The sequence below is a fragment of the Xiphophorus maculatus genome, chromosome 22 (assembly GCF_002775205.1).
Source record: "Xiphophorus maculatus strain JP 163 A chromosome 22, X_maculatus-5.0-male, whole genome shotgun sequence".
NCBI classification, from domain to species: Eukaryota; Metazoa; Chordata; class Actinopteri; order Cyprinodontiformes; family Poeciliidae; genus Xiphophorus; species Xiphophorus maculatus.
This window is the reverse complement of record NC_036464.1, coordinates 23,794,989-23,818,800: the sequence shown is the minus strand read 5'-3', so window position 1 is coordinate 23,818,800 and position 23,812 is coordinate 23,794,989. Positions and strand designations below refer to the sequence as shown.

The 23,812-nt window shown below is 40.2% G+C and overlaps 1 protein-coding gene across 9 annotated transcripts in view; it reads left to right on the top strand.

Moving 5' to 3' along the window:
* ehbp1 (EH domain binding protein 1) overlaps window positions 1–23,812 on the top strand; it is a 163,632-nt gene that overhangs the window by 22,885 nt on the left and 116,935 nt on the right. For 7 of the 9 annotated variants that reach the window (XM_023327199.1, XM_023327198.1, XM_023327197.1 and 4 more), the window contains 5 exons: window positions 14,782–14,963; window positions 17,731–17,870; window positions 19,915–20,028; window positions 21,667–21,804; window positions 23,295–23,559. In XM_023327199.1, coding sequence (XP_023182967.1) covers window positions 14,782–14,963; window positions 17,731–17,870; window positions 19,915–20,028; window positions 21,667–21,804; window positions 23,295–23,559 — 839 coding nt within the window. The remainder of the gene's footprint in view (window positions 1–14,781; window positions 14,964–17,730; window positions 17,871–19,914; window positions 20,029–21,666; window positions 21,805–23,294; window positions 23,560–23,812) is intronic. The other 2 variants (XM_023327204.1, XM_023327202.1) reach the window with 1 other exon arrangement.

Sequence of the window (23,812 nt, the reverse complement as noted above, 5' to 3'; positions counted from 1 at the left end):
ATGTAAATGTTTGGACATCAAATAAAAATGTATGTAGGACATATTGTCATATGTAACACATAAGAGTGCATTTCTACTGTAAAGAGAGTGCACAGAATAGTCAAAGATCCCTTGCCCTGAATGCTCCAACCTGGTAAAATGATGTAGGGAGATCCTCTCCTGTAGGCAAAGATGAACTCTACAAAATATTATCAGCAGGCGAGTCCATAATTGTTGCACACAGTTTGTTCTCAAATATTGAATTTCTCCAAACCTCATTTATTTAGCACAAAATAAGAGTGGAGTAGGCAGCCTTCGTTCTTCAGCATTAAGCACACCTTCCCAAACACACTCCCTTGCTTTTTTGTATCGTACCCAAAGCCACATTACCTTCCTCTCCCTCTCCCTGTCTGGAACATATTACGTAGGCCAGTGGCTTGTGAGCACCGACTGGGCCTCGGGGAAGAAAAACACAATTATTTCAGCTCCTGGCTATTCACGCAAAGGTGACAAAAGCTGGTATGAAGTATGAAATCCCAAAAGTTTCTCCTGTGTCGTGGCCGACAAATTGGGATTAATTTGTGATTGTGTGCACGCGTGTGTCACCGAAGTTTTCACCTCTGCTCATTTTTAAATACTTGTTAGGACTCAATAGGGTTCATTTATTGTGTCAGAGGAAACGGCATGTTCACTTAAAGTATTTGCATGTGCCTGCAATGATAATTTAAGCTGAAATGTGCTTCATACTTCAAAGCTTAGAGAATGTACATTATTTCCTGTGTGGGTGGGTGTAAGAAGGCAGGCGGTTTGTAGCATTTGATCACACAACCACACACGCTTCCCAAATTAATTTAATCTAATTAATTGCCGTTCAGAGAGGGGACAGATGCTTGTGATTACCCCCTACGCGCAGACTCCCCTCTGCGCAGGCACACACACCACATCGGAGGCGCACACTCCTATTGCAACTGTAAATGCCTGCATGTTCTGCCTCTTTTCTTTGTAAAGCATTACCAGCTTGTAAGAAAAAAAAAAAAAGAATATAATGCACATGCTCTCGTAAACATTACAACGTAAATGTTTTTATTGCATGTTGTTCTGTTTTTGTCAGACAAATTGTCAGAAGTATTTGCTTGAGTTTATATCTAGCTTTGTGTCCAGTAAGTTGTATGTCAGGGCAGTGTGTGGTTGTGTCTGTAGGTTGTAGGTGACTGTGGAGGCCGGGTGGTCCCTGCTGTCACCCTAATAGGCTTATTGGCCCCTAATCCACACCACACCACCCTATCACATGGCCAGTCTGCTGACTAAAAGCTACTACTGCCATGAGGTTCCTGTGTGGTTGCGTTTCTTCGCAGGTGTCATGAATGTATGTGACCGTCTGAACTTATGTGATGTCTCTGCTGTTCAAGACATTTGCATTCTTGGCTTCTCATGACTCGTGTCCACTCAGTGTGAAAATTTGCTTCTTCACAGATAAATTGCTGTACTTTGTCTCTTTAGTTTCACCTAAAGGCACACAATTACAAAAAATGCAGCAGGGAATATAACTATATTAGACGTTAAAGGATAAAAACATGTTTATAGAGCTCTATGCTGTTGTTTGCTTCTCTCACTACATCACTGTCGTATAACTAAGTACCACCGCTGATCCTAGCCCAGAATTTTTTCATCCTCATACTGCAACGTATTTAATGGTTGCAAAGACCCAATTTAATCTATTGTGGTGCCTCTTTTTATATCTCTTTCAGAGAATGCAGATTATCAATGATTCCTCTACCATTGGCATGTTTGCTGCTGTTTGAGCCTTTCCGCCAAATATGGAAGCGAACTCGGAAGTTTCCTCAAGTGGCTACTTTACCTAGCAATCACCACAATTTAACAAACTAATTGAAAACATGAGGCGATGCTTGCGTTAAACATGGATGTCCCTATTTACATTCATAAAGGGAACATAAACTGGCCTTTAAGTCATATTGTGATTCCTGAAACCCGTTTGAAACTCTTCAACAGCCTGCCACATAAAAATAAATAAAAAGATGGGACTTTAACCTGTGCTTCAGGATTAAGTTTTAAACTGAGTTTATATCCATCTGTAAAAAATACTGTGTTCTCTCAAAATAATAATCACGGTTTGGTTAAATTATTAGATTGACACTCCTTTTGAATAAAATTCTGGTGCTTTTTTAACCCATGTACTTTACCAGAGTTATTCAATTGCAGGTAAAAGAACAGATGCACATGCTTCTCCATGCTATCACGCTCTGCTTTGTAACGCTGTTGGCACACACATCTTTTATCTTTGCATGCGTGCCTATTTTTTGCTTATGTGCCTGTTTGTTAATTAAGCTGATTAAACCGTTGCCCAGTTGAGGTAGAGCCTTGCTTCTGTGCTTCCTCTAATTCATTTCATACTCCCTTTTTTTTCTGGCTCTTTTATGTTTCTGTGCATTTCATCTGTCATATTTTTGACACGTTTGCTCTTTTATCTTATTCATTCTGTCATCTTTCGTCCTTGCGCTGCGCCACTCATGCTGTGTTCTGTGTGTGTCTGTGAAAGGCCCATATGTTTGCAGTAAGTCCTGTGTACGCCATGTGCACGCAGCCTGTGTATGCTCTGACTTGCATGTGTGAGAGTGTATTTGTGAAAGTGACTTGTCCCACTGGTCCAGGTTGTGACCTCGGCTTTCATCTCCTTATTCTGGGGCTTCGGCCTCCCGTTGCGATTCGTTTCCAGCCAACAACGCAGCAGATGCCACCAGACACCAAAGCAGACACTGACAGTTCGTATGTACATATGTCCACCTTCTCAATTAGTCGATCATGCATTACCTACATAGCAAATTATGCATTTACAGTAAATATAACCAAATATGAATGCCTTTTTCACAAATTAAAAAAAAAAAGTTGTCCAAAGGATCTGCTTACACAAGAGAAATATACCTACTTACATAACTCCCTTCGTTGAGCATGGGGTTTATGTAGAGCTAACAGGAAATCAAAGATAGCATAGTGGCTAGATTATGTTACCATGCTGGTATCAAAGATTTATGAGCCTTGGCCTGGATTTCTAAAAGCTTCAACTGAGAAAAGTGTGTAACGATGTATCCAGCTCACAGGACTATCCAAAATACAGGTTTGGGTACATAATAACAAGGCAAGACTTAAGCATTACTTTAGGAAAAAACTTATACATTTATTATGTTTTACAAATAAAGAGAATGGATTCTGTTCAGTTTTAGTCAGTCTTTTCCAGCTGACTACTCCAAATTCATATGTTTCAAACAGGAATAATGGTTTCTTTCATCTTCTTTGCAATTCAGGAATATTTCATTATCCAAAAGGGACATTAAATGTCTTAACTCTTTTCATCAAAGTAAGAGCCATCATGCTTTATGATGCTATAGGCTTGAAGGATCACCAGTAGCAGATACTCTTATAGCAAATCTGAAGAGGTGTATGACAAAAGACTGTTTGTGTATAACAGTCTCATAGCTTACAACAGCTAATAGCTTCGTTTCCAGGCAACAGTGACAATATTCTACAGCAATCTGTGCTGGTTGACACCATCACTTGTTGGCAAGCACTGCCAACCCACATCATTTGCCTTTGCTGCTCCTCTTTAAATCTTTGTCCAGCTGTATTTTTAGAAAGTCTGACATAGAGATGTTGGAGTCAGGGTTATGATACAAATAAGGTGTAGCAAACATATACCTCACATGACTGATCAGTTATTTATACTGTTGTTTTGCATTAGAATTGGATTTATTTATGTTTCTGGACATGTAACATCACCAATATCAGTTGACATGAAGGAACATTTTCAACTTGGCCAATAACACATTCCTGAAAACATTTCTCCATTTTCCTGATATGTGTGCTCTATGCTAGTTTGCAACCTCTACTTCTTTTTTCTTACAGCTTTGCATAACATCAACATCTTACAAAATCACGCTGCACATTGCCTCCTTGAATTGGTCCAATAAGGTGTAAACACACTTAATTCACATTTTATTTATTTTCCCTTATTGGCAACATTAAAAAAAAACTCAACAAAATTACATGAGTGACAATTGGTTGGAAACACAGCTAATGTGACCGGACGACACAAGAACTACGGTACTTTCTTTCTTACATAAGCAATAGGAGGAGTCTCAAATATACGTACATGAGACCCAGCTTAAAGCATTTATCTTCATATCCAAGAACCATAATAATAGCTCAGGAATGGTGGTAGCAGCGACTAAGTTGTGCTTCATGAGGCAGCTTTCATCCATCCATCCATCCATCCATCTTCTTCCGCTTATCCGAGGTCGGGTCGCGGGGGTAGCAGCTTCAGAAGGGAGGCCCAGACTTCCCTCTCCCCAGCCACTTCTTCTAGCTCCTCCGGGGGAATCCCGAGGCGTTCCCAGGCCAGCCGAGAGACATAGTCCCTCCAGCGTGTCCTGGGTCTTCCCCGGGGCCTCCTCCCAGCTTTCATTAAAATTAACTTATTCTAGTGTTTTAATATCAAGAGTCTCAAACAACTGTTTAATTCAAGACATCTTAGAAGCTGATGGAACTCATCTCTGTCAGAAAGCTACTGATAAGAGTTCTGTTAAGACTTTGGAGAGTCAGGGTCACATCAGGTTTCTTCTACCAAAACGTATTTACCCCATTCCCTTTTAGTTAGTTTTTGAGTTAGCATTTCTTAATTTTACATTATAGGCTATTTTTGTATTGCCCACTGCACCCTCTCCCAACGGTCGTCTGAGGTTGTCCTCGATTACCTCATGACTTTCAGTTGACTCTAATCAGACTTTCCTGCCTTGTCTTTCCCCTCATCTCGTTTCTGTTATGTGTTGTATGGTGACGATGGGTGGCCAGACGCTCCTGGTGGGAAACGAGGCACAACTGTGAAAAGCCAGTTGAACAGTTATCTCCTCTGCCTTGCTTATTTATTTTGTTCTTTTAGGACTTAAGATGGCTGCCTGCGATGTAGACATGCCTGTGTGGCCCGCCAAATAGCGGCCTCTGCAAATCCCCCTGTTTATCCACAAGCTTGACCCACTGGGCATGAGAGGGCGGCATGTACGCTAGGTGTCTACCAGTGGTGGAGAAAGGATATGTGTGTATGCATGCAGGCGTGTGTGATGAGCGTAGCTTAAATTTGTGTTTAGGATGAATCATCCAGATTATCGCTTGAAAATCCGTTGTCGGTGAGTACGTGTGAGTGCTTGTTTGGATATGAAGATGCAAGGGATTGAAACCCCCCCCCCCACACACACACACCGAGTTCTTGGCAAACGGAGGCAGTTGTTCTGCTAAGTGACAAAGAATAGGGGTCTTGTGAAGTCTTCTAATGCCAGTGCTAAGCCAGCTACTGGCGGTTAGAGTGATCCATAACTGATCTGTACTTTGGATCTTTCTCAGAGTGCCACACCCAAAGAGTTCAAGGTGTTAGACTAAAGCCTAAAGTTTTAAGGAGAAAAATGTATTGAAATCAAATGACAAATTGTTTTGAGCCTGCTGTAGTTTTCAAATTGCGTTTTGTCCTCCCCTCCTCCAATTCAAACAAAGATTGCTTCCATGCATGGCAAAGATGGCTAATGCATGCTCAGAATATCACAAGAACCATTTTAGGTTGCATGTAAATGCACATAAATACAATCTGCAAACTGTATTGTTCTTTCAAGGAAAAACAGAATTTCAAAGAAGAAGCGCTCAAGCATGCAACACACACACACCAAGTCACACCAGCTTCTTATCCAATCCCTCCACTAATTCCCCCTTGGTAGAAGGTGTTCATTGTTTCTCTTTCATTCTAATCTCTCCTTCTCCTTTTTTTTCAAAATCCATATTAGATTCTCTTTGAGTTGGCCACAATCGGAGGCACTGGAGCAGAGCATCACCCTGCTAATGCTCTTTGTCTCCCCAGATTTGTCACTTAGCATGGAGAGTACACCTTTGTCATGGAGCAGGGTGGGAAAGAGGCAGACTCTCACTTGGGGCAATTGTTTCTTGTCGGAGGCCATCTTAACCCCCCTCTCTTCCCTTAAGCAAATCAGCTTTGCCCTGGATTAGAGCACTATCATAGCTCTGACAGATCTTAGCAGCCTGCCAAAAACTGCAAAAACAAACAGATCCTTAAAGTTGGATGGAAATTGCTTCCAAAAAACAATTCCACCTTATCTTCACCTTGATATCACCACTTGATATCTCTTAAATATAGATGTTCTAGTCAGATTTATCATTAAAACTCATGATCTTCTTAACCTACTATGTTATCTTAGAATGAAACTAGAACAGTATTGTGCGGTATCATCCAATGGACATCCCAATACGTTATTTAGAAAAAAGAATTTGCTGTAGAAAATCTTCATTGAAAACACAGTTGAGTTGTTTTCAGAGTTCCAACAGACATTTTCTTTTCTTGAATTTATATAACATAATTGACGTTTGAAAGTAAATTGTTAGTTTGTGTGTTATTGTTAGCTTCCTTCAGTAGTGAAGCAACAGAATGATGAAATATTAAAGGGCTTTTTCACATCTTTCTTTTTGCATCTCAATAAACTAAAAAGAGCAAACCTGTTGTCTTTCAACATGTGCAATAAAAAGTCCACTCTGGATTATTCTAAAATGAATACATATTCCTTACCTCACAATTAGTTTCCCGTGCTAGGTTTGGATGGGAGTAGAGGAGCGAAAGAAGAATAAAGACAACACAAGTTGGCAGTTTTGGAGTCTGCCTCTAAACCTTCAGAAAGAGAGAAAACAAAACCGAGACAACAGTTTATTTTCCTGCTTCTGAAGTGTGTGTGTGTGTGTTTTTTTTGTCTTTTACACAACAAAACCTGACTTCAAAAATATAAATACATACACACGGACACACACCAACTCAGATATCTGTGGCAAATCTGTTGGTTTGATATCTAAACTGCTGCTTCGCAAAGAGTAATCAATCCCAGATATAGTTCTGACGAGTATTGGATGCGTGTATGTGTGTGTTTGTTATTGGTCATTTTAGGCCTCTGTGATGACCAGAGATGGTAAAATGGCAGGAAAAGTGATGAGCAGGCGCTTCACAGACCACGAATGAACTCCAGCTAATCCCTTCAACCTGTCTTCCTCTCTCTCACCATCCTCCTTTCCCCTTGTACATTCTGTCTCATTTTCCCAAGCATTTTTCCCTTTTCTCAACTTTTTTTTTTTTGTGATTCGTGTGTCTTCCTTTCTCGTCTTTCTCTCTCCCTCTCTCAGTTCTTGGACCACCTCCCTTCATTCCAGCCAGCCCCTCCTGTGGGCCCTTTCTCTCTCCAGCCAGAAGTGCCGAGCCAGGGCTTTTGCCGGCTGGTAATTTATTTTCCCATTAGCCCCCTGTCTGAAGTGCATGCTCTGGGTGTGAGAGTGTGTGTAGGAGGGGGCACTAAGGGGCCACCCAAAAGAAAGACCCAGAAAGTAGAAGAGAGGAGGGCACCCTGGACACACTGATAAGACGAAAGAGCGGAGGAAGCGAGATGGAGGGGACAGAAATGAGGAGCGGAAGTGAAGACTGAAGATATTAGCTTGGTGGCCATTGGAAAATATACTTCTAATGTTGAAACATGAGTGATCTCTGATGCTTTAGTGATTAATCAATCTACAGAGTACTCCACAAAGTGTTGCTCATTAATCAATTACAAATTTTTCTCTGTGCCTCAGATTTAGTACCAATTTCAATTTTCCTCCACTCCACCACCCCTCCCGCCCAAAAATAGGAAAATATTATTCACCTTGGGTTGCCTAAACTGTAATAAGCATCTTTTATGTGTTTTTTTGTATGTTTTATGCACAACTGAAACTGGTTGATGACAGCATGGGGGTAATACATTAGCAAGGACGACATTTTGAATGATTGATAGCTGTGGCTGCTGCAGCCTAATGACACTTTCTGTGGATAATAAACTATCATTACTTGGATCAACCATGATTTTAAAACCCGTCAAAAATAATTTGGACACATTTCTATTCTAGATTATATGGATGTAACCAGATTTAGCTACCAAAGTATAGAGAGAATGTTCAAAACATGGCTTACCATCAGCCGAAATAGGCAAGGATCACTTCCCTGATTGCTTCTCACCATCTAGCAAAGAGATTTAAAGAGGAGTGGCAAAAGCAAATGAAGTGGAGTAGCAGCAGTGTTCCCCAACAACTGATAGTGTCATTGAGGATCTGTTACTGTGGAATGTTGTCTCTGTTGCCTGGAAATGATCTCTTAGCATGTCTGTTACCATGTCTTTAAAGATACTTGGATGATATGAGTTAAAACATCTAATTTCCCTTTGGGATAATTGGTGTTTTTGAACTGGATCTAAATCTAAACTGCTGATTTGTCAGTGTTGCAACCACTAGAACTAAAAGCAAACTGTATTTTTAAAGTTATTTTGCCACTTTTCCTTTATTTGTTTTTTACCTTCTTTACCAAGAAAGTACTCTACGGTAGATGTTTTCCTTTTAAGAGGGTTTTTTTTCCCTCTCCCCATTTCAGACTCGGAACTCGATGGGCTTTTCCAGTGTGGTAAAATCCTGTCCACCAGTTGTTGTTTTTTTCTGAATGCATGTGAATGTGGAACAGATCAAATCAGCTGGTCTGTATGACCATGTGCCGAACACACAGACAAGAGAACCATTCACGCAGTTCATTCCAATATTAGAACTATTGTTATTGTAATTCCCATAACCAAAGTGATAGCATTGCATGCCTTTTATGTCTATTGTTGCTTTTTAAAATACACAAACACACAGCTTCAGGGAGGAAAAGGTAAATCCTCACATATAATAGTAACCGATGATTAAATTGGCCTTAATCTTTGTGTGTGCGTATGTGCCCATAATGCCTATAGTGTGGCATTCATAGATGGTATGTAAAAAGGGCTGCCTTATCACTTATCAGGGGAGGCCAAATTGACACAGAGGAATCCCTCCATTGTGTGTGGATTCAAAGAGAGATGTGAGCACATTGGATGTCTCCATTTCCAATAATAGTGACCTTGAGGCAAGAGGAATAACACCTCCAATCTGCTGACTGTTGGATTCAGACTCAGCCAGCTGATTTTTGGGGTGTCGAGTGCGAAGGGCTAATGCGGCGCTGGCTTTGTATTATTCTCTAGGGTAAATTGAGTTTGGCTGTAATTGTTTCCAAACGCTTTGAATGTGGATTACAGAGGTGCTGTTGTGCGGTAAGTTATTTGTTGAGTAAAAAGCCAAGCGATATGCAGAAATGTTAAAAAGGTAAAATTTAGAATAAAGCTTTCTAATAAGATTTTTAACGAAAAGCAACAGATGACACATAAATACCCTCACTTCTAAACGTACTCACAACCCTTTCATGATTTCACTTATCTTACTAGGGCAGCACAATTTATCGCTATTTCACAACATCATTAGCTGTGTTTCCATTGATCATAAAATTGCGCAAATTAAAATGACTAAAATACGCTCAATGGAAGCACACCATTTTTGAGAAAAACTCACTTTTGAGCCAGGATGAGGTGGTTTTTCAGTTGTATTGTGTTTTGTAAAACTGCAATGGAAACACGTTTTTTTTGCATCATGACTGACGCCTTCATGAGAAACTGATATCTCCCACCACAAAGGTTTGAAAGTCAGCCACTCTCCCTGGTTGCTCTCTGTGAGACATTGACTGGCATATCTGCCTGTCGCAATATTTAGTGACTTTTAAGTTGAAAAATTGGTATCGGTCAAGATGAGATTTGGCATTTTAGTGATCGGCAATCGGCCATAAACCTGCAATCAGTGCACCTCTACTACTCAGGTTTGTATCATTTTTATTTCCACTTCATAGTATGTACTAGCTTATGTTTTGTCTGTCACATAAAATCACACTAAGATATGTGAAAGTTTGTGGAGTTCAAGTACTCTGAGGGAATAAAAATATGTTCTCATCGGTTTTCTCGAGCCGTTGCTTTAATCCACTATGTATTTGGAGTTCAGTTGACCTCGTCTTGTCCCTTCCTCTGCAGTTCAGCGGTGTTTTGTTTTATGCTAGCAACAGGCTTAAGTGAGATAATCATCTGCTTGATGTGAAACCAGTGATTCATCACTTATCACCCTTGTAATAACAGAGCCATGGTTTAATCTTCTGTCTTTGTCAACAGCACATTCAACATCACCGTACTCAGTTTGCTTTATTAAAACAGGGCAGTTGGGTAATACCCACATTAAGCAGCAGTGGAGCTGACGATGAACTTGAACAAGTTTTTAATTTTGGTGCCTTTTTTCTGGCCTTTTTGTTACATAAATAACACTTATGACTGAATTTGACAGAAGCTTAAATATATACATACAGTCGATCAGAGAAGATCATTAGAAATTAAGTGACTGGTGACCTTTTGTTAAAACCCCATTAGTTGATTGATGTGTGCATGGGGGCTCTTAGTCTTTTTGTTGATCATGTGCTAACAGTGCCCAACTGCCAGTGTATGGGTGTGTGAGTGTGTGTCAAACCAGGTCTAAACAAAGCCATATTCTTTTTTAGCACTCAGCCTAATTAATCCATCTCTTAGCCACAAAGGGGACCCTTCCCCTCCCTTTTCTCCAGCATGTCCCATTGGCATTTTAGGGCAGAGAGATTCAGCAGGACCCCCGGGCACCCTCCTGCCCTGACCTCTGCCCCCCCACCAGGGGAGCATCTGTGGATCGATCCGGGGCCAGCTGGCACCAGAAGGAAGAAAAGGGGCAGGGCTGGTACTCTTAAAAAACACAGTTCAACTCAACATACACACACACACACCTCTGCAATGCAAGCCACTTTTTTTAAAGGAAGAGCAACACTAGGCCAGTTTGAAGCTTGGTAACTTAGCTCGTCCCTTTTTCTAAATTGAAAGCCTTGACCTTTTAATGGCAAAATGCAGTTTTAAACAGTTGCAGCCAGGGGGCAGCAAAGAGCTGTCACCCCCTCCTTTTTCTCTTTCAGTCTGTTCCTTGCTTGCCCTTTTCCCACTGCTACACCCACACACACACACACACCCCCCCACACACACCCCCCTACACACGTGTAGTCATTCTGTAGGCTCAAAGAAAGAGCATATTGATAGTCCTATCCTCTTTGTAATAAATTAAACTTCTGTATTGTCCTTCCCTTTCATTTTACACATTGTCACATCCTCCTAGTCGCCCTAATCCGTGTTACTTCCCACACCTTCTCTCCAATACACACAGTGATTGACAAGCAGCATCCAGGGAAATGGAGAAGATTCCCATTGTTTGCCAGCCACTACCCAAATCTGTAGAAACAGTTATTTCATTCTTCCGCTGCACTATTTGCATATCCTTAACTATTTCCTATTTCTCAACACTCCCCACACTCCTCCTCCTTCCATCGCCCCAAACTGCTTCTCTAAATCCCCACTTCTTAAGTGTTTGCCGCATTTAGTAAATTCATTCATAAAGTATCTGCATGCGCTATTAGCTTAGTATAATAGCAAAGGGTATAATCTGCTGGGAGATAAGAGGCAAAAGGAGAGTTTTTCTCCTTTTTTTTGATCCCCTTCTTCTGGGCTGTTCTTTGGACAGTTGGGTCGGCGGCTTCATTGCTTTATGTTTTCGTGGAAAAAGCGACAAGGCTCAAATGTCAGCATCAAATGTCAAGTGGCCTCCGTAGTGAGTTGGTTGGACTCTTCTTTTGCTATTTTTGTTAAATCATTCGTTTGAGCATGGAGACAGGTGGAGAAGAGGAACAGGTGCAGAAGGTTGGATTAGACGAAATTGGCAGAAGATCGAAAAAACAGAAAGCCATGATCGAAACGGGAATGTTGGAGATTGTCATTCTAGGAAGCATTAAATGTTTTCTATGCAGTGTAGAAATTAGGGGTGCGCTGATTGTAGTTGGCCTATCACCAATCACTAAAAAGCCTGACCTGCCGATTTCGGCTGATGCTGGGCTTGTTTTTATTTGAAACCTTTCTAAATATTGCAACAAATTTGCTAAGTTGTCAAATGTGGGTGACTATTGTAACCAGGTGGGTGGGTCTGTCAACGCTCTCACAACAGAGCAAAAGAAGACAGTGACTGATTTTTAGACCGTTGCCAAGGCTAAGATTGGTGGATAAGATCACTTTCACATGTAAGTATCGGTCAGTTTCTGATGTCGTAAATTTAATGAATTTGGGGCTGATCGTTGCACCCCTAGTAGAAAAGTTTGAAGTTTTCCATCTGTTGCAGCTCTTCCTGGCTTGATCAACATGTAAAAATAATGACACGTTTAGAATTGGTTTTCCAATGTTTTAAGACCTCATGAGTTTGGTAAAAGTCAGTATTTTATCAATCTTCAGATTTTTTACTTTCTTGCTTGATGCAATTATGGTTTAAGGGTTTTACTTCTTTTAAAAAACATTGGCGTATGAGTTTGTTGACTTTTATCAGACGTTAGACTTCTTTTTGTATATATTGTTCGGAAGTAATTCTAATGTCAGACACATTTTTTCCTTTTTGAATTTCCAGGGTTGCTACAGAGATTAAGTTTTTATAAGTATGAGGACAGAAACAGTATATGGAACTTGGAATATTTGTAATTCCTATTTTTTGTTTAAATGGATTGTCTTGTTTATCCATCTAGCTGTCTGTACATTATTTTTTTGCAAATTCCATGATTCAAGCCTAACCACTGTTAAAGTTTGTTGTACAGCATTCTGAACCTTTATATTTAAAGTTGGAAAAATAAACACAAAATTAATAGAAAGCTACAAGAATTTGACTCAGGAAATGTTGGTATAAATTCTATGTAGAAACAATGACTTCTACAAACTTTTGAATTATTAAAGTTAGTAAAAAATGGCATACATGACATGTCTCTGTTCCTCTTTACGCCTAATGTTGGAACTTTTCTAGCTGACCTGTGGATTTGTAATCTCTGTTATGGGCTTGAATAGTTTATCACCTTATTACCAAACACCTTACCACTCCAACATGATACAAGTTCTGTGTGAATGCGTGTGTGTGTGTGTGTGTGTAAGTGTGAATAAATAACCTGCAGTCTTCAGAGATAAGGCTGAGATTGAGTTTTCTCCCACAGCGCCAAAGCATCCGAGGTGAGTGTGTGGCTTTGTGTATGAAGACATCAGGAAACGGCTAACGTAAAGAGCTTGTATCGGTTTATCTGGCACACATGGCAGGGATTGTGTGTGTGTGTATACAGTATGTATATGTGCTCTGGATTTGGTGAGTGTGAAAGAGAGCTAGCTGCCCTGCTTTGTTCGCCGTTGTGAGCACGAGAGGATGAATCCTCAGAGCTCGATCCATGTCGGAGACAAGACTGGATGCGACTGCGTGCAAAACCACGGCCAGTGGAGTTGGATGCTGTTTATACACACCCATGCAGTAAAACATTTACAAAGAAATGGAGATTGGGGCGTGCCTTGGTGGCGTAGGGGTTAGCGCGACCCATGTTTGGAGGCCTTGAGTCCTCGACGCGGCCGTCGCGGGTTCGACTCCCGGACCCGACGATATTTGCCGCATGTCTTCCCCCCTCTCCTTCCCCGATTCCTGTCAGCCTACTGTCATATAAGGGACACTAGAGCCCACAAAAGACCCCCTGGAGGGGTAAAAAAACAAACAAACAAAGAAATGGAGGTGTTTGGACGCAGACATTTTAAACAAACGCATGCTTTTGTGCTTTATTGTAAAGCAACATGTGAGTACCGGTGTGTTGTTCCTTTGCTGTGTCATTTCAAGCAATGTAGTAATTTCCTATTACAGAATGTACTTGAAAGAAGGCATTGTGGCTGGGCAATTTTCACATTGGTGGTGTCAACACAGCAAGGTGGTGAACCAGTCTGATATTCACCAACAGCATGGTGCTTCCGTACCCAGCCAGACAGTTTTTGTTCAAGGAGGGCAGAGAAAGGCCTGGAACATCCCCAGCTGTTTGGTTTTCAGGTCTAGCAGTCAATGACCAGGTTTTTTAGCAGTTCTTATTCTGAACACACTGCCTTTTGGTTAGCGACCTGCATGCACATGCTCACATTAAGGGTGTATTCACACCACCCCTGCTTTGTCCGCTTTAATCAAACTTTAGTTCAATTATCTAGGTCTGGTTCGTTATGAGAGGTGTGAATATGCATTTGATATCTCAAAAAAGTGAACTCAGGTTCACATAAAAACTTAGGTCTCGGTTCGGTTAAAGTGAACTCTGGTTTAGTTCGAGTGAACGTCAAGTGGACCGGAGACCACTCCAAAACCAGGAAGTGGACTACAACACAGGGCATTCTGAGTAAATACAGCAAAAACAAATGTTCAAGCCTTGTGGTCTTTTACCAAAGACGAAAGAGAAATGTTGCAATCGCTAAAATCTGATGCTACTCCATTTTTGCTTGCATTTCCTGAAGAAGGAAGTTGTACTCCGTGTCTTCTTTGGAGGTTTTTGTGTTGTTTCTTTCAGTCGTCATTGGTGCAGCGCCACCACAGGTGAGGAGGTTAAAGTTTTTTTAAAGAATTTGGATTGTTTGACAGAGTGCAGTACAAAAGAGAACCGCACCAGTGAAAATGTAACAAATGTTGCCATTTTTAGTACCCAGTCAAACCGAGTCAAAATACCCTGAAACTCTTTATCACCTCTTTGGCATATTCCCAAACTAATTTGACATTGATACTCCGACTCACAATGTATACTAAAGGACATAACATCGTCTGAACAATTCAAGATCAGATCAACCATTGGAGGTACACAATGCATTCTCCTAAAAACCTCCTCTCAATGTGGTGTTGAGAAGTAGTGACTTGTTAAGCCCTACATCGAATGTAGTGTTCAATCTCCCTTGTCTGCAGGAGTCTCTGTCAGGACGGAGGAAGGCTTTAGCCACCAGCAGCATAAACATGAAGCAGTATGCCAGTCCTATGCCCACTCAGACAGATGTCAAACTCAAGTTCAAGCCCTTGTCGAAGAAAGTGGTATCGGCCACACTGCAGTTCTCTCTCTCCTGCATCTTCCTCCGGGAAGGAAAGGCCACGTAAGTATTATTAAATATTCAGCACAGTTTAACCTAAGGGTGTGCAAACATTTTACAGTACAGACTCCTGTACTCATGACTTCCAGGTTCCCTTTACACTCTCTTTAGTTCAGACACAGTCAGTTTGTGCTTGCCTGTTTATTAATCAAAAATATGACTGTTGCTTTGATTTTAAACTTTCTTTATTTTTAAGCGTTTCCCTCCCCCCGCCCCCTGCATTTGAGTGCAGCGCCGAGGCCTTTGTTGTGTCGCGGACCGCGGGTCGATGGCGCATAACCCTTGTTAACCCTTCTGGGAATGATGTCGACCACACACAAACAAACCCCATCACGCCAGTTCAAATGAGCCTGTGAGGCTGGGAAACACCAAACACAAAGGGGAAAGAGAGAGAGAAATACAGCAATTATGATGGAGCAGTGATATCAGGAGATGGAGGGGAGTGGTAGGAGACGACATAAAATACCAGGAAGCATATAGAGATAGTTGGGGAAACATGGAGAGATTCAGGTTCAGTCGAAATTTGAAGTTTTAGATGCTTTTAACAGAAGGTTGTGGCAAAGCGAACAAGATGTTGATTCCTCCACACTTAGAAAATACACAGAGACGAAACGAACTTTATCTTTCCATACTTAATTTTAAAAATGTCACAACCAAAATGCATTTTGTGGCGTTTTAGGGACAGATATTTGGAATTTCCAAGTCCAAGACTTAATTATAATCAATGCCATGTATACTATTACATCTCAGGAGTTTAATAGTTACACACTTTATTTTGGTCAGTAATAACTTGCTCACCAATGACTTGTTTTTGACAGCAACACATATTTTTTTAGGGATGCATCAGTTATAAAAATTTGCTCTGATATCTAATGTTTGCCAATAACCAGTATTTATCATTGTTTTATATATATATATACTATAAATAATTCCCTACCCTTTTGACATGACAACATCACTGACATTGCATGTCTAGTTCACTTTAACACTTCACTACCACTGTCACATGACCAAACAAATGCCACGTTTCCCCCCCCCCCCCCCCCCCCCCCCCCCCCGAAGCACAAACAGTGGGAAGGTGGAAATAAACATTGGTTATTAATATCGGCAGGTTTTTCTTTTAAAATTTTATCAAATATGGTAATTTTTTATCAGACAATTATCGATATGTTAAAACTTCTTAATTGCCATAATGACACCAGTGTCCTCTTGGACATATAAAATAACATGTACCGTATTTTAATAAGTAATAAGGTAATAAGTCATCTGACAGTTTTGAAATAGAATACAGAGAATTGTGGTGTTAATGTTACGCATGGTTAAAAACTACAAACGGCCACCTGTGATGACATCATAAAAGAGCGTCAGGCTTGGGTAGTCCGGGTGACGCTGATTGTTATTCTGAAGCCCCCGCTGGGAGTTTGTTGGTTCTGAATAAACCAATAACGATGATACAGTTTGACTCAGCGCACTCTTTGTAATACCGTATTTTCCGCACTATAAGGCGCACCTTCAGTGAATGGCCTATTGTAAAACTTTTTTCATATATAAGGCGCACCGCATTATAATGCGCATAGAATAGACGCTACAGTAGAGGCTGGGGTTACGTTATGCATCCATTAGATGGAACTGCGCTAAAGGGAATGTCAACAAAATAGTCAGATAGGTCAGTCAAACTTTATTAATAGATTACAAACCAGCGTTCTGAAAACTCCGTTCATTCCCAAAATGAATAAACAGCTGTTTTATTATTTTCCCCGAGGTAAAGTAAGTGACGTGGTATTTTCATGACACAGTTTCTTTTAACAACAGCAAGGTATAACATATAGTGGAGGGGAACTTTTCCTCGATTCAATAAACACGTAAAAAACAGTCTGATACTGTTACGGTAAATCAAACGTTAGTGCAATCACAATATATATCCACTTCCGCACCATTGATTCGTTCATGTTAAATTCTCTCGCTGCTGCTCTATTCCCGTGTTCTACTGCGGGACTGATCGCCTTGAGCTTAAACTCTGCGTCGTAAGCGTGTCTCTTAATAGGAGCCATTTTGGGGTCTTTACACAAAACCCAGCGTGCACTGCGCGCTTCTTCTTCTACGGGGGGAAATGAAGTCGGCGGCTGCTTACCGTAGTTGCGAGACCTGTTGTGGTTCAATATTGGTCCATATATAAGGCGCACCGGATTATAAGGCGCACTCTCGGCTTTTGAGAAAATTGAAGGTTTTTAGGTGCGCCTTATAGTGCGGAAAATACGATAAATACTTTTAGTGTTCCTCCGAAACCGATATTAATGCAGATATATTGTGCATCCTTGATTATTTTTCCACAAAAACATAGTCGTTAGCATAGGTTTAAATTTCTAATCATATCTCTGACTCAACACAGACAACTAGAGTCCTCTATATACATTTATTTTATTCCTTTGATATTTTCTTCCAGTTATTTGCTAATGTGCTTGTCTAACGCCAGCATTTTTTCCTCTTTGTTTTGTCTCATTGATAATTTAATACGTATTGTACAGTATAATTGTATAATTATGCAATACAATTGGTTTTCCACTTGATGAAAGTAGTGTTTTGAAATTCAGCTGCTTTTCATTTGAATCACTTTATCGTTGGAATCTGATCTCTGATTGGTTTCTAATCAGTTTATTTTGGTGTCATTGTGTTTATTTTTGTCTGTTTTGTACTAATTTAAATATTTAGTCTTGGTACTTCTTTCCTGAACAGTTTTTACAGTCTATAATCATAAGTTTCTCTGTTCCAGTGATGAGGACATGCAGAGTCTCGCCAGTTTGATGAGCATGAAGCAGGCCGACATCGGCAACCTGGATGACTTCGAAGAGGAGAACGAGGAGGACGAGGAGAACAGGGTTAACCAAGAAGAAAAGGCTGCCAAGATCACAGGTATAGATTGGAACAGTACTTTATTTATTTTTAGATAATGGGTTAAAATCAAAGATTTTTTGCCATTTCTAAGAACTGAAATAGTAGAAATATTTTAACAACAATGGGTCTTAATGGTTTTTGCTACCATATTTCTTTTTTGGTTTATTTGTTGTTTTATTTGTTTTAAGAATTGAACTGACAGTATAAAATGGTAGCACATATTTAAATGATACTTTCCAGTTTAAATAAAGGTGTAAATATAAAGTACAACACTTTTGTCTAGTAACACGTAGCACATCCACATTTTGCCGTTTTGATCCAATGTGTCCAGGATTTGTTCCAAATCTGTTATGAAATCCTATTTGAATAATTTTGCAAACAAAACCAAAAGCCATGTTTGTCAAAAGTGTTTACAGAATAACTAGCTTGAACTATTAGACCTCCATTAATGATCACCGCTGACGGGGCTTTTTGTGTGGCATCAACATATCCTTCTTTTTTTTTCTTTCTTACTTCAAGCCTCTGGTTGTTGGCTTGTGTGTGTGAAAGTGTGTGTATATACCCCTAAACTTAAAAAGCAACTATGATTTTTCTAAATGCATGAGTTCATAGAGCGTGGTTTTCAGCCTGAGGGTTGTGTTTATGTTGCTTAGAGTTTCCTGTCGCATCCCTCCATATATACAGTACATGCTGGGGATTCACCGTCTGGTCTAATATCTGGGCCTCACTGCATCCTGCTTTGCTTAATCCAACTTTTCGGAGCGGCACCTCTTCACGTTAAGCTTCACGCGTTCTTCCTTTTTTTTTTCTTTTTTTTTTGCGCCCTTTGTCTCATTTACATGTATATGCATTGAATGCCTACAACAACGCTCCACTAGCATGCATCTCTGAATCAAAGGCCAGGCCAAGCCAGCACAACTCCTTGCAATCATCATATTTCTCAATGAGTCCTACCTACATAACAAGCCAGCGAGCCTCTCGAGCGTTTATAGCAACACCAGGCAAACCGGGGGGTTTGCTCTCTCTTGTTGTTGTCAATGTAAATACTTGACCCCAGATGGATGTCTGTGTTTGGATTTGTTGCTGTTTTACCTTTTTCTTAGTATTTTATAAAGTAAATTGCTGCTTACCCTTTGTCGTTAAGAATAGAAATATGTTTTTTTACTAAGAAAAATGTATTGAAATTTTCAACAGAGTTAAAGAGGAACATGTATTTTTAATGGAGACCGTAAGCAAAGATGTAGCATCTTGAATAGTAATCTAGCCAGTTTTTGGTTTGTTTGAAACTGGCTGATAAAAGTCTTCAATGTGGTGCTTTGGTTTGGTTGCACATTTTGACAATTAGTATTACATTATGTGAAAATAGTCTCAAAACAACAATATTATCCCTTATCGCAATAACTTCTCTGACAATTTATCATCCTGCAAAAGTAGTTATTGTGACAGGCCTACTGAATGACAGACCATGCATGTCTGCAGGTGTCCAGTTATCAATAGTCACCCATGTTGCCAAATCAGTGACTTTATTGCTATTTTTAGCAAATTTTGGGGCAAAAAAAATCAGTATCGGCCAAAATTGGAATTGCCAGGTCAGACTTTTTAAAAATCACCGATTGGCCAGAAAACTGCAATCGGTGCACCCTTAAAATTTTGTGCCAACATACTGTAGTGAACCCCTATTTTTTTCTCTCTTGCTTCATATAAACATGCTAACAGTGCAACTTTTTGAGCCATGTTATTAAATTCAGTCATTTAGGGTCTAAACTCTTGATGTTTAGTTTTTTCATTGAAGCACAATTATAATTTTTTGTTCTTCTACTGCTACAGTTTTTAATAGACTTCCAGCTTTATCAATAAATTATCAATAACAGAGCAAATAAAAAAAAACAAGCCTTCTGTTTTTTTTCCTTTTTTTAACTCTTTGTTTGTATATATTTCTATGTAAATATTGCGAGTTTGTGTTATGCTGCGAGTGAATATTATGCATAAGGGTCTGTTTTTATGCATTGTTCACTTTTTATTCTTCCTCCCTCCCTTCCTGTACTGGGCCTTTCGTTTACAGAAATAGTAAACCAGTTGAATGCCCTCAGCTGCTTACATGGGGATGATGATGATGATGATGGTATTCCCAAGCGAGCACGCAAAGCAACAGCTAAGCCTGCTGCTTCCTCCCAAGGTCTTTTTTTCACCTTTCTTTCACCCCAAATCATCTTCCGTTCTTTTCTTTCAGTGACCTGTGACCTCTACCCAACCATTACTTTTTTTATTTATATGTACTAAGTGTCTATTTTTATAATAAACATTTGAATTTTTGTAATATTCAACATTTTAGCCCATTTTGGTTCCTTTTCCGTTTGGTCCCTTCCTGCCCCCCACACCTCCTTGATCCTCGTCATTGGTATTGTGATGGTGTTGTGGTGTTAATAAAGTTTATTTTGCCTCAGTTGTTGTCCTCTATTGTGTTGTAAAAAATCAGTAAACATCAGTCGGTGTTCATTCTTTTGGTTTCTATCGTTTTTGACAGTGTGCCCTTAACTTTGTGTTTTACTGCATTTGGAGGTGAACCAGTGTAGGATGATTAAGTGCTGGTTATTTATTTCATTTGGCATTTTGTATCTTTCTAGACATTTTCATGTATAAAATGAGGTTCTCCGATTGATCTGCATCAGTTTCGTAACTGCCACTTGAATGTTTAGCACTCTGGCGAAACAAAATTGAACGTAAATTTCAATATTTTCCTAACAGTTCTAACAGTCATAAAATGTGAATTTATGATTCCAATCAATATCTACCAGCAGGTGGTTGTTTGGAGTTACTTTGGTTGATCTGGGGTCCTCATTTATCATTTTTTCTAAGATTTAACTCCCCCAAACAGAAGTTATAGCTTTAATAAAGGAACACAGGACACAATATCTTTCTTTAAAAAAAGTCTTAAAAATGGATTATGCCTGAAGTTCTTGCTTTTTATTATTTCCATAATTAATAACTGCCTAGAGAATGCCAGCTGGTTGCATGAATTGGTGAAGAGGCAGAGTGACCTTGAGTCAGATTAAACATACCTATTTAGCCCCCTTTTTTCTTCAATACAAGCAGAACAATACTCATTGAATTGCATTGCCCCATTTTCAAATGGAAAATCTCTTAATTTCAATAGTTTGTATAGAAAACAGCCCCCCAAAAAACGGCTAGCAGTCGAAAGTATAAAAACACTTTTTCATCACTGCAGCCTGAAATAGACACCAGTACGCAAAGAGAAGACGTCCTGCGCCTCTTATCAGGTACCACTCCACATTGCCACACTACATATAGATTAAGAGACACATAGGCTACTTGCAGCAACTCCCCCCTCCTCATCCAGAGTGTCACAAAGCTCTCAGCAGTCTTCCTTGGCATCTACTTCAGACACATTTATGATCTTTTCAAAGCGGCCCGCACCCCTGCCGCCTGGGAACGAGCCACGATCAGTACGATTAAGACAAAGTAGACGAGCCTTGGAGATCTCCAGTAAGGATCTCCATAGCAACTCCATTTGTTTCTTCAGTCCTTCACAGGAGACCCCCCTCCGTACTGCATAACTTTTCCCAGAATGCCACTGTTGTACATGCGCTGACAAGTGAGGGAGCAGAGGAAAGCAGAAGTTCAGGCAGCGGATGCCCTAAAAGAGGGGTGTACTTGTGGTCTTTCATCTTGTGGTTCACTCCAAGTGCAGATTTTTGGATACTTGGGTTTGAGGATGTCTTGTGTTGTGTGTTCTCTGGCTTTTTGACGTTCTTGCATTGCTTAAATGTCTTTCCGTTGGACTCTAATGCGATAGAACTGATCAACAAGCTGAACTTCCTGGAAGATGAGGATCAGGACTCCGCTCCCACCATGATGAACAATCCCTTCGATGAGCCTGATGGTGACCTTCACCCCTACCCCCTTAACCCTTTTGGTGATCCGGGTGAGGAAGGTAGGTGATAAGATCTCTGTGAGTTTACTACCATTGATTGTAATGCTGACTGATTTTTGAGGAAAAGATGACCGATTGACTAGTCGGGGTCAATAAATCAGAAAATTAGAGATGCACTGATCCGATATTAAAATCTATATCAGTCTCGATATAAAAAAAAAAAAAAATTACATTTGGTATCGGTGACAATGTGCCCGATCCATTTATTAGGGCAGATCTAGTCAGTATAATTCTATGCTTTGTGCTCTGAGTGACATCATGTTTTATTGTTTTACATTATATTTAGCATTTCTAATTGCAGCACTTTCTGAACCATTTGAAAGAAGAATTGTTGTAGCTTATTTTTAGATATTTGGCCGAGGTAGTCAGCCTCTTGTACTCTTAATTCTTCTGACCAGAGAAATTTAAAGTTGTTTTTTTACATATTTGACCAAGCTTTTTTTTTTTTTTTCCTTTTTTTTCTCCGAAGAGTTTTTGCGGCGCTAGTGGTTCGTATTTTTGCGACAGTAGGCAGACAGGAAAGAGGGCGAGGAGAGGGGGGAAGACAGGCGGCAAAGGTCGTGGACTAAGGCCTCCAAACGTGGGGCGTGCTAACCCCCTGCGCCACCACAGCACGCCCCTGTCCAAGCTTGTGAAGCTATGGGTGTATTTAACTGTGCTGTATTGGTGCAAAGTTATCAAATAAATTTGTATTTTGGTACATTTATTTAAAAACGAAACTTCAGCATTTCAATTCCGCACTGTTTTTCTGTTTCGGATCGGTATTGGCCGGTAGAAAACCTTAAGTATCGTTGTTGATTTGGGAAGTGAAAAAAAACGGCAAAATCAGTTTTCAGCACATCTTTCTTAGCTTTGATCTTGAGAAAAAATTGTATTGGAGGGCATCTTTTGGATGGTAAGCCATGCATATCAAAGCGTTAAAATGCACATGCCAAGTATGGAGCACCACAAAAGGCTTTGAGTCAGACTGCCAAACCATTATTTTTGTCTACCCCCTTGATAATCTGGGGTTTTTTTTATTTGTTTTAAGACACTCTTAAGCACATAAAGATCATTGGCTTTGTTGTCTTGTGTAAGTTTATTTCGATGTGCTCCTTAGTGGGAACTTAAAAAATTTGCATTAATACAATTTACTGTTCTTAACTTTAACTGGGAAAAAAATCCACACCGTTTGTTATAAAATGCTTTTTCATTTGTCTTCCACATCCCAATTTGAAATATTAACACACATAATGAAGGTGATGCATTGGAGGAGTTGGGCATGTATTGGACTTCATAAGAGAAAGAAATCTGTACAGATAATACACACTATATAAGCAGCGAAATTGCAGCCAAGTATGTAATGCTTAGCTAGTTCCCAAGATAGACTGCAGTCAGATGTGTTGCTTTGCTCTCTGCTGTCTGGCTCGCTACTCGCTAACAAAGCTCTTGTCAAGTCTAGTGAAAGACGTGTTGTTTATGCAGTCGGCGCTCTCGTCCTTATCGAACAGAGCTCCCTCCCCAGCCGGCTCTGAGGCAGCAGCTTGATGAGGACTACTCCTACGACCACGACTCGTCAAACCCGTTCAGTGAGCCGGATGGACCGGAGACCGGATCTGCTCCTGGGAACCCGTTTGACGAGCCCGACCAGGACCCTGAGCTCCAACCTGACCCAGAACCTCCCAGGCCCAAGCAAAAGAAAGGAGTTCGGCCTGTCGACATGAGCAAGTACCTGTATGCCGACACCTCTCACAATGACGAGGATGAGCTTGACGAGTAAGACTTGTTTAAGTCTTTATTTGCCTTTACAGCAAATATCTTATCTGAAGCTATTTGCTATTCTGAGCCACTTCAATCAAAAAGCAATTAAAGAAGAGTGATATTATTATCTGTTATATTGTATAAAATGGACTTTCTGTTAAGCATCCTACTGATATAGTATTTGTTGAATTAAGGAGAGTGTGTTAGTAGTACTAGGTGAAGCTCTAGGATTACCAGCATGGTTACCAGTAGCATTGCAAGCTGTATG